This window comes from Leiobunum rupestre, chromosome 11 (assembly GCF_980474605.1).
Source record: "Leiobunum rupestre chromosome 11, qqLeiRupe1.1.hap1, whole genome shotgun sequence".
Lineage (NCBI taxonomy): Eukaryota > Metazoa > Arthropoda > Arachnida > Opiliones > Sclerosomatidae > Leiobunum > Leiobunum rupestre.
In genome coordinates, this window is record NC_143394.1 from 38,416,377 (window position 1) to 38,428,261 (window position 11,885).

General features: G+C 33.8%; 1 protein-coding gene across 1 annotated transcript; it reads left to right on the forward strand.

Annotated features, from left to right (window-relative positions):
- Positions 1-7,533: 7,533 nt before the first annotated feature.
- Positions 7,534-8,260, forward strand: LOC149922538 (death-associated inhibitor of apoptosis 2-like). The gene is made up of 2 exons (XM_090164218.1): positions 7,534-7,614; positions 7,819-8,260. Exon 2 carries the CDS (start codon positions 7,821-7,823, stop codon positions 8,190-8,192), a length of 372 nt encoding a protein of 123 aa, XP_090020344.1. The 5' UTR covers positions 7,534-7,614; positions 7,819-7,820; the 3' UTR covers positions 8,193-8,260.
- Positions 8,261-11,885: the final 3,625 nt, after the last annotated feature.

An 11,885-nucleotide genomic window follows, 5' to 3' on the forward strand; every position in this document is an offset into this window, starting at 1 on the left:
TTGGAGGGTGGAACATATCAATTTAACTCACAAGGCATTCCATAGGAACTGGCATCGAAATACATTCGCAGATAAGTTGAGCTATTCGATCGCCTCTGAAGATTTTAAATGCGTTTTTCCCGTGATTAATCAAGACAACCCCTATTGTACCAGTGTAATCTTTATCTATCACACCTGCTAAAACATCAATACCATGTTTTATGGAAAGACCCGAACGAGGGGCTAGAAATAAATAAATAAATATAAAACATGGTATTCGTTAAATATATATATATATATATATAATATTACCAATACGTCCGTAGCAGAAATCAGGTATAACTACACTTAAATCAGTATTTATTAGCTCTCTTGCCATGGGGGCTACAACATAGTTATATGCACTACATAAATCAAGACCTGCAGAGCCAGGTGTTTCTCGAGTAGGCGCGCATGCATATTTCGTTAATCTTACGAATTTCAGAATTTGCTGAGGAATTTCCATTATGGATAAATATTAAAGACAAATATTAAAAAAATATTCTAACGAGTAAAGAAGTTTCAAACACAAATGACAAGTTTTACGAAAAAATTCCTTTTATAGCGTTTAACTCGATTTAAAATTCTTTAGATACGCTACTTAAGATAATCTATGAAGTATTCTTGTAAACTGATCTTGTTATAGTGAAGATAAGTTGATTAAGCTAAGCAATTTACGAGCGACGTCCTAGCGTACTTGTAATTAAGAAAGTAAGTACTTAGTTTTACGATTTTGCTTAAAACTATGATTTTAAATCGATAAAGTGAAACACGTAAAGTGTCCCTGACCAAAATTGTTTCACAAACATCTGTACCGTTTAATAAAATACGAGTATGATGACGATTTCTAGAGCCCTATGTTCGATAATGATTCATTAGGAAAATTTGAATATAGTTTAAATTTTTAATTACTTATTTTTGGGTTGACTACCAATTTGGAGGACTACTGTTTTGATTTTGATATAACTAAATTTGATTGGTTTTCGAAAAGTTTTCTCTTCTACCCCGCCCCCCAGTTTATAATTATGATGTCAGTTGTAAATTGTTTTTTTCGAGTATAAAAAGGGTAAACAGAAAAATTGAGAGATAGTATTAAGAAAACAGCCAATTCGAATTGTTTCGGAATCGGCTCGAGGGACTAAGTACGTAGATATACGTCAATTGTAAATTCTAAACTTTGTATATATATTATATTCAATCATTCATTCTTACTAATTTTATAGTAATGGATCCTATTTCCATAACTTTGGCCTCGGGAAATGAGTACGTCGGTACGACAACCGAATCTATGATTTGCTTTCACTGCGGCGAATGTACGGAAGAATTGGCTGTAAGAGGTGGAGGACTCTTCTTTTGCTGGGGTCGAGAGTGCGCGCATTATCAAATGGGTGTAATTTTTCGACATGGTAATGTCTATACCAAACACATCCCCGGGCATCTTATAAAGGAGTTCCCGCTCCATCTCCGTTGTACGTACTGTGGAAGAAGAGGCTCGAAGAGAAGCCGTCGACGGGAGGAGTGCTCAGCGTTCGATTTCATGGGATGCTGTCATTACCCTAAGCCTCCCAGAGACCGAACTGTAGTTCGTTTTATAAATAAATAAATTAATAAAATTGCGAATAATTTACAAATAAATGTCTATTGACTTTTCTTCATCCTATAATATAAGTTTATTCCTAAATTTTTAAGCTTATTACAATAAGATTTCTTTAAGAGAGAGAGAGAAAAGAATTGCTTAAATGATTAAGTTAGGGTTATAAGTCAACATGATAACTTATATCCTGGGTATAATTTACTAAACTTCAATAACTTTGACTTGATAAAGTAGGTAATATATGATTCCATCTAAGTATACAAAAAATGCTTCAATCTTTCAATAACTTTATTTAAATTACATTGATTGTGAAAAGGCATAATTTAAGTATGCGAAGGATATAATTTACTAAACTTCAATAACTTTGACTTGATAAAGTAGGGTAATATATGATTCCAACTAAGTATACAAAAAAATGCTTCAATCTTTCAATAACTTTATTTAAATTACATTGATTGTGAAAAGGCATAATTAATATAAACTTATATTATAGGATGAAGAAAAGTCAATAGACATTTATTTGTAAATTATTCGCAATTTTATTTATTTATTTATTTATAAAACGAACTACAGTTCGGTCTCTGGGAGGCTAAGGGTAATGACAGCATCCCATGAAATCGAACGCTGAGCACTCCTCCCGTCGACGGCTTCTCTTCGACCCTCTTCTTCCACAGTACGTACAACGGAGATGGGGCGGGAACTCCTTTATAAGATGCCCGGGGATGTGTTTGGTATAGACATTACCATGTCGAAAAATTACCCCAGCAAAAGAACAGTCCTCCACCTCTTACAGCCAATTCTTCCGTACATTCGTCGCAGTGAAAGCAAATCATAGATTCGGTTGTCGTACCGACGTACTCATTTCCCGAGGCCAAAGTTATGGAAATAGGATCCATTACTATAAAATTAGTAAGAATGAATGATTGAATATAATATATATATACAAAGTTTAGAATTTACAATTGACGTATTTCTACGTACTTAGTCCCTCGAGCCGATTCCGAAACAATTCGAATTGGCTGTTTTCTTAATACTATCTCTCAATTTTTCTGTTTACCCTTTTTATACTCCTTTCGAAAACCAATCAAATTTAGTTATATCAAAATCAAAACAGTAGTCCTCCAAATTGGTAGTCAACCCAAAAATAAGTAATTAAAAATTTAAACTATATTCAAATTTTCCTAATGAATCATTATCGAACATAGGGCTCTAGAAATCGTTATCATACTCGTATCTTATTAAACGGTACAGATGTTTGTGAAACAATTTTGGTCAGGGACACTTTACGTGTTTCACTTTATCGATTTAAAATCATAGTTTTAAGCAAATATATATATATATATATTTATTTAACGAATACCATGTTTTATATTTATTTATTTATTTCTACCCACTCGTTCGGGTCTTTCCGTAAAACATGGTATTGATGTTTTAGTAGGTGTGATAGATAAAAATTACACTGGTACAATAGGGGTTGTCTTGATTAATCACTTGAAAAACGCATTTAAAATCTTCAGAGGCGAACGAATAGCTCATCTTATCTGCGAATGTATTTCGATGCCAGTAACTATGGAATGCCTTGTGAGTTAAATTGATATGTTCCACCCTCCAAAATTATTATTATTATTATTTCAATTTTCCTGTTTTGGTTTGTATTAGCAAATTGAAGAAGATACAGAAAGAGGATCGAGAGGCTTCGGTTCTACAGATATTTGAAATAAATATTTAATGTGTGTTTTTTTTTTCATCCATATTCCTAATAATAATAAAACATGAAAATGGTTCGTATTTTGTTTATTGTTTAGAAAATTACAGTATGTCTCCCAACAGTAATTGTAAATGTTTTATATCGTTCAAACAATAATTCATTAGAGAATATATTTCAAAGGGGCAATTCCCACAGAATTTTTCTAAAATAGGTTTTCCAAAGGCTTAGAATAGTCGTTTGAGAGACGGAATCCACTGTATAGTTCTAAAAAGAACTTCATACATTGTGGTGATGGATGAATGATTTTGCCGAAGTACGGAAAGTTGCTCATCAATTCTGGGTTTGCACTGATCGAACGCAATTACCTGGGGTACGCTAAGCGTCAAACTCCCAGTTAAACACATTTCATCTAGCAAATACTTTTGACTAAATGGTTGCAGAATCCAATTAAACTCTCCGCCTGTCGACGTTACGCGAAAGTAATGGTTGTAACAGCAATCCGAATACTGCTCAATAGTAGGCGTTGGTAGAGTAATTCGTATTCCTGTTTGTGACCCCAGAGCGTCAATGACATAGGACCATTTTTCAGTAAGACAATCCCAAGATTGAATTGAGACAACGATACTATTGACACCGTTTGTTAAGTACACGGCTGGGGCACCATCAAAAATTGAAGCTGTAACTCCAAAACCAGAGTGTGACTTCAGAGTAAGACATACTTTTTAAAAAAATAAAAAAAATCATTAAATAATGAAACGAAATGTAAGAAATTAAATATAATACACACCTTTCGCGAACTTATAATCCATAAGGAATATATTTATTTATATGATTAAAGCTATATATATATATATATATATATATATATATATATATATATATATATATATATATATATATATATATATATTTATATATATATATATGTTTGTTTTTTATCCCTTTGCAGATTTTCCTGTAGCGGATTTCAGGAATGGAATGGTTTTATAGTACAAAAATGACCCTCTTTTATACGAGATGAGAAGTATGTGGGCACTTAAAAAATTAGATACCACTAATGATTATTTCGCTGTATACTTAAGTTATTTCTAAAAAAAATATTAAAATCAACTTAAGTACCCCTGTACTAACTTCTTTGTTTTCGAATTTCAGATAGCAAAACAACACTTAAGTTGAATTCCTTTTATTAAAATTGATACTTTAATATGGTTAGAAGTATATAAATTAAACAAGAAGTGTACCCACTTAGCTTAATTTGAGCCCTTCCAATGCATCCATAAAGTTTACGAAGCAGACGATGGTAAAAATAGAGGCCACCATTGAGAATAGAGGATTGAAAAAGTAGAGTGCTAAGCTCAGTAAACATGTATTTGGGTTTTGTCCTATATGAATTTTCACGTTTTCAGAGGGATTAAACATTTTATACTAATTTTAAAAGTCGCGTTACTTCATTTTCTTCGCGATTTATATTTTAAAGGTTATTTTTTATTGTCATGGTCTTTTATTTTGAATTGAATTTAACCCTGTATTTAGCGTTATTTCTAAGTAATATCTATAAAGAAGTTGAAGCCTTGGTTGTTAATGTGGAAGTTGAAACTAATTGATAGTCATCATGAAAATTGATCATATTTACACAAACTTCCAGAGAAAAATATATTTCACCAAACATATTGATTAAGTCTTCTATCTTATTTTGAGCCTTTAACCGAACTTTAAACCGAAAGTCTACAGAAAATGTTGATTGGTCTAGGTCTGTAACGCTTGTAGAGGTCAACAAAGCATATGCGTATCTAAGCGAAGCGAAGCGTATAAATAGTCTTTGCTCTCCCTCTAACCTCTTAAACGCACCGTGTAATGTAGCGAAACGCAGTTTTTTCTAACACTCAAAACATATAATCAAACTAACTTGCAAACCCTCAATTGGCAATATTTTATAAATTAGATTTATCTGTAAAAGTTTTATTTTAACATTTCTAATATCAAATGGTTGACAATATTTTATTAATTAGCTTTATCGGTTCGCTGTAGTCGCGTTACCATGTTATCTGCGTCCGTGCGAAACGGAAATCAAACGAAATTACCTGGCGAGCGAAAATAATAATTAGTGCACTTCTTCTATTATTTATATACTTTTGCTATGGTACATTTGATTATAAAAATTTATAAATTACCAAACCCCTCCTCCCACCTCTCCCCGTTTTTAAGTACCAAATGAAGTTATTATTTCAAGTGATTTCTGATTTGGCATAAATATAGGAGCGAGCATTCTACATTTTTACATTCTTCGTAATTACGAGCAAGTTTAAGGGCTAAATATTAGCTATGGAAAATAACGTGGATATGCGTGTAACTAAAGCAGTTCTTAGGTTTTCTTTTAAGCCTGATATGCCAACCGAAAAACAATTTTCGTTTAGAACGTTAGAAATAATGTTAAGAAAATATAAAAACTGGTATTTACGTGAATTGAACCTGCAAGAGGACGAAGGTTACATCGACGTCCATCTAGCTACCCATGTCGTCATTGAGAAGATTTTTCAAAGATTGGGCCCTCACTCAAGGGAATACATTAACGTAAGCTTGAAATTTGTTTTGATCTAATTATTATTATTATTATTATTATTCGATTCAAAACTTTGATTATACAACATAAAAACTTGCGGAGACTAAAGCGTTAGTAAGTTAGTGTATGCATGTATGTACGATAGTGGATATATGAGACAGTGATAAATTGAACTAGTGAATAGAAGGTATGGATTATCGTTTAGCTTATTATTTTGATTTCTTTACTTTATAGATCGAGAGACGTATTGTAGGGGTCTCGGACGAGGACGAGGAAAAAGTTAATGCAATGCTAGATGTTTTTTTACACGGCGATTTACCCAACGCTGAATAAAACGAAGCATCTTCATCTTCGGTGAAACGGGTACCGACTCCCAAAATTGAAATTAAGGCAAAAAAAATGAAAAAAAATCTGTATAAAAATAAAATAAATAAATTTATTTTGATCCGAATATAGTGAAATATTTATTCGTTGAAGGATCTAGCGACATCTGGCCTGTAGAAAGATACACAGGGCAGCATGGATCTGATAACAAACGCAGCTGAATCAAAAGAAATTGAACTTTACGGAAACATTTTTGCGATATTTTTTTGATTAACGGTGTACAACTTAAAGTTTCTCTAACTAGAAAAAACAATGATTTAACCCTATTTAGCGACACTCTTGACGCGTAAAGTTGAAATTATGCCTAAATTTTACTACCCCCTCAACAAGGTTTATTACATAGTAATTCCAAATATCCCTTTACCCGTACCGAGATTAAAATAACTTTTAGGATTTGAAGTTTCGATTATCTCAAGTGTTATTTAATCTCTAGATATACGACCCAGCGTTCTTTTAGTTCCTGGACCCCCTCGAGGAGAGACACGTAGCACGATTCTTTTATTTCCTATCCAACAATAATCATTTCAGTATATATCTGCAATTGCTAAAATAGTGTATTCTACCGAGTTAATAGTCTCTAAGATTTCCTCTAGTGGGAACCCCGAAACAGGATTAATTTTTATCAAAGTTGTATCAGAAGTAAGCGCAATGTATTTTCAGCTATTCTAATTTGCCTAATTTAACACGTGACGATTTTTTAGCGCCAACCAATGAGCAGTAACCAGGTAAATTAACGATAGGGTGCGAACAGATTTGATATTCTCTAAGATAATCTCGTACCATTGTCATTTCTTTTAAACGTTCCAATTGCGAATCAGTTACTGTAGTTAAGGAAAGGGTAGGGTCTTGGGTATCAGTTAAATCTATTATTTCCATTTCTGGAGAATCGGGTAAAGTAACTATGGGTACTTCTGGGAGCTCGTTATCAGTTATATCAATCAATTAAGGGGAGTCGATTATAATCATTTCAGGGGTATCAACTAAATTAATTTCTGTGTATTGTACTCCTTTCATTTCATTTTAATGCCAATTTACTTTGAAAATTGTCAACGTGGTATTTCCAAAACTCTCCGTCGAGTAGCAAAGGGTTTTTTTTTCCAAATACTCAAGTGGGTTAATATCTGCCGTCAATCATTAGAGGCAGTTTAAACTGTCAGAGATAGAGAGAGAGACAGCCAATAGAATTTGAGGGTTATTTGAAGTTTAGATCACGTGATGAATTATTCTCAACAAGTTAGGAATAAATTAATCTTACACGCGTCATTTCTCTTCGGCACATTGACGAGTAAAGACCTGCTGACGGATCGCTCAGTCTTTTCTACAGCTCGACAAAGGATTTCTACCCGTAAAGTAAGTAACTATTTTTTCTTGGTAATAGACTATATTTTTAGACATATTTAAAACAATTTGCATATTGAAAAAAGCGTTTATATTGAGAATTTTAGCGTAGAAATTTAACCATATTGATAAAATTAGGTTTAGTAGACTTAGGGGTAAATGTAGACTTAGAGAATGTATCATTTGAAACTATAGAACGTATTTGGTCTAGATCAGCTATGGACATTGAAGTGTATCGACTTGAAACGTTTCGTCACTGGAAAAATCCGCACGTCACTAAGGAGCAACTAGCGAAGGCTGGATTCTACTATATTCAGCGGGGCGATGAAGTACGATGTTACAAATGCCATGGCGTATTAGAAGGATGGAAATCAGGAGACGTACCAGAACTTGAACATGCTAGATTCTTTCCAAACTGTCCGGCTAGGGATAATTCACCATCGGAAAAAAAGTACCTTTCGCTAGAATGGGACATTCCCCCGACGCCAAAAGCAACTACGGTCTCTGACAAAAGCTTCTCACCTGTACCTGAAGAAGAAGAAGAAGACGTTTGTGACTGTCCCTCGGATGTCAGACGATACTGCTGCTAAACACTACAAATACGTGAGTTAGAACTTTTAATTAAATTAAGTTGCAGGAGATCGTTTCACCCCATTTAAATGCCTGTAAACTTAACTACTTTAATTTGTTTTAATTGTGTAATGTACAAGATAGCCATCTAATGGAATATCTGATAGTACCTACTAACATGTAAAACAAAGTTCTAAAATAAAAAATTAAATGTAAATAACTTGTTTTTATTGCCTAGAGATTAGAAATTAAGGAGTTCGGAAGCGATAAGCAAACGGGTAAAAATCTAATCTCCAGATATCTGCACGAGCAAAACTAATTTTGGAGAATGGGGATGGGGGAAAGCAACCGGTGAACGAGAGAGAGAGAGAAAGTATCCAGTGAATGGGGGTGGGGGAAAGCAGCTGGTGAACGGGAGAGAGAATCTGGTGATTAGAAATTCTGGTGATTAAGGGAGGAACGGGGGAAAGGAGCGGGTGAACGGGAGAATCTGGTGATTAGAAATTCTGGTGATTAAGGGAGGAACGGGAGAGGTGCGGGGTGAACGAGAGATAAAGTATCCAGTGAATGGGGGGTGGGGGAGAGAGAATCTGGTGATTAGAAATTCTGGTGATCAAGGGAGTAACGGGAGAGGTGCGGGGTGAACGAGAGATAAAGTATCCAGTGAATGGGGGTGGGGGAGAGAGAATCTGGTGATTAGAAATTCTGGTGATCAAGGGAGGAACGGGAGAGGCGCGGGTGAACGGCGGGAGCCAAGCTACAGCTTTGTGTCCTTCCGGTGATTGAGAATGAAATTCTCAATCACCGGATGGTCATACTCCTCTCTGGTATTTATTAGAACCATTTTTGGAGTAAAATAAACCTTGTTTTTCCCTTTCTTACCCAGGATAGGACCTAAAACTATATCGAAATCCAAAAAACACCAATTGCTTATAAATTGAATTTATTTCCAGGTTAATATCAAACAACTAAACAAAAATCATTGATTTTAAATCTATTTAAAGTCATGGCGTTATAATTACAAAATTTAAAATAATAAAGAGTCGAGATACTTCATGACTAAAGTTTTAAAATTTATTTACAATTAAAATGAACACGGCTAAAACTTTAGTCGGGAGAGGCGCGGGTGAACGGCGGGAGCCAAGCTACAGCTTTGTGTCTTTCCGGTGATTGAGAATGAAATTCTCAATCACCGGATGGATATACTCCTCTCTAATACCTTATGGTATGGAAGTATATCATAATAAGTAAACTAAAATGCCTTGTGTAGGATTAAATGTGCCTACAGAGGTTTAATTTAACTAAAAAGGACAGATATAAACCTTAAAATGGTATTTAAATAACATAAATGGTTCGCCTGAAACCATTTAAGGAACCAATATATTACCCAACAGGTTAATTTTAATCCCGAAAGAGTCCCAATAAATACCCAAAAGTAGTATGGGCAAGAACCATAAGTAGGAAATATAAAAACCTATTTGGCACTAAGAAGGTCTCAAGAAGGTTCTTTAATCCTCCAAAAGGTTCTAATAAATACCTTATGGTATGGAAATATATCATAATAAGTAAATTAAAATGCCTTGTGTAGGATTACATAGTTCCTAAAAAGGTTTAATTTAAATCTGAAAAAGCAGCGATATAAAACCTTAAAATGGTATTTAAAGACCATAAATGGCTCGCCTGAAAACCGTTTTAGGAACTGAAATAATACCCAGGAGGTTAATTTTAATCCCGAAAATATATTAATAAATACCTACAAATAGTATGGATAAGCACCATAAATAGGAAATATAAAAACCTCTTTATGTACTAAGAAGGTCCCAAGAAGGTTTTTTACCTCTCCAAATATGGGATTATTTAATACCACGAGGTATACAAAAATACCTTACAAATGAGGTGTTTTTTAGTACCAATATCTAAAGGTATGCAAAAGTACCTTACCAATGAAGTGTTTTCCAGTACCAATATCAAAAGGTATGCAAAAGTACCTTACCAATGAAGTGTTTTCCAGTACCAATATCAAAAGGTATGCAAAAGTACCTAACCAATGAGGTATTTTCCAGTACCAATATAAAAAGGTTTATTTTCATACTCTAACTAACTAGCCGCACTAGCGTTAGCTAGTTCCATGCGTCTAATCAGGAAGATCACTAAAAAAATTATCCTTATGTCCAACCCTGCTCCACAGTCTCTTCGGAGTCCTCCCTCCAGTGGCGCCGCCAGCAATAGGCGTACAATAATGCATAAATATTTTCACACAAAGTAAGAGTTATTTACATTTTTGAAAGCATTTAAATTTTTATAGGCCTTGGCTGTATCACTCGGCGATTTCCAAAGACTAAGAGGAATTCGCCAAGAGTTATTAAACTTTAGTCACATAATAATTTACGTTGTCAATGGCGAAACAGACCATTATTAAAAAATGCATTAGGTAAATAGGTAGTGTCATACTTATGGTTTAAGTAAATATATTAAAAATTAGTGGGCAAGAGAGGGCCCCAAATTGTAGTGCCTACGTGGGAAAAAATCCTGGCGGCGCCACTGCCTCCCTCCCTTCTTTACCGGGTAGCTGTAGCGGACGACGGTAAGAGTACTTGCATTAGAGCGAATCGTTAACAAATGGTCATTTCCTGGTGAAATGAGCTGTTATTAATAATTATTTTCCAGAGGGAACCCGGTTATCATCAATCTTTACAATTTATCCATTGTACTATTTAGAAAGAAGTAATATTTAAAAAAATCCCCTAAACACTCAAGTTTCCGAATAAGCAGCCAATTCGCGGGAACCTATAAATACCTTTTGCATTTGGGGGACGAAAAATCCCCCTTTGATTAAAAGCAACGGCGCTGCTTTGGCATGGTTAGATAGAGGGAATAAATACCAATCAAACGACGTATCAATTAAATTTTGATTGAGTACCGTTCATGAGCAATCAGTTTTCTCGGAGTCCCTTCACCAACCCCAATAACGTCGAGAGTGAAAATAACAGCCTCAACCCCTCTAAAACTAGAGGGGCGAGGCTCAAAAGGCGGCGAAATAACAACAAACGTTTAAGGGGGAACTAAACTTTATTAAGAAAACAAACACGGTACAAAGGCAAATAGTTAATAATTTGAGAAACATTTAACAAAGCATATAAAGCGATAAAAAGGACTGTTATAAAAGTAGGAAAGGTTCTGGGAAATACAATATAATATTTTTTACTGTTTTGTGTTTGAAAAAACAATTTTGATATTCCTTCCTAAAGTTGTATTCTGAGATAATAATGTTTATCAAAATGCACTCTATATAAAAATACATTAGAATTAAATAAATGTTAATACTAAACTACTAAATATTAAGTCAACTAAATGTACATGTTAAACATTTATTACACGCGAATAAAACAAACCCTACTTCGAAGGACTAGAAAGTGCTTACAGGAAATATAACACGATAAGAAAATATTCGTTTCACATTCATTACGTTTATTCTTATTATAAACAATTTTGATATTCGTTCGTAAACTAGTTTAGAAAGTTATATTTATTGAAATGCACTCTATAAACTTATACATGGGAAGGAAAACAAATATTATAACGGATGATTAAAAACGGGTTAATTAAAATGTAACGTCGTAAGATAATTTTTTTACATTAATAAAAATAACTTTAGAATATGTTCTCAAAATAATGAAGTTTTTTTTATTCAAATGCATTCTATAAACGTATAC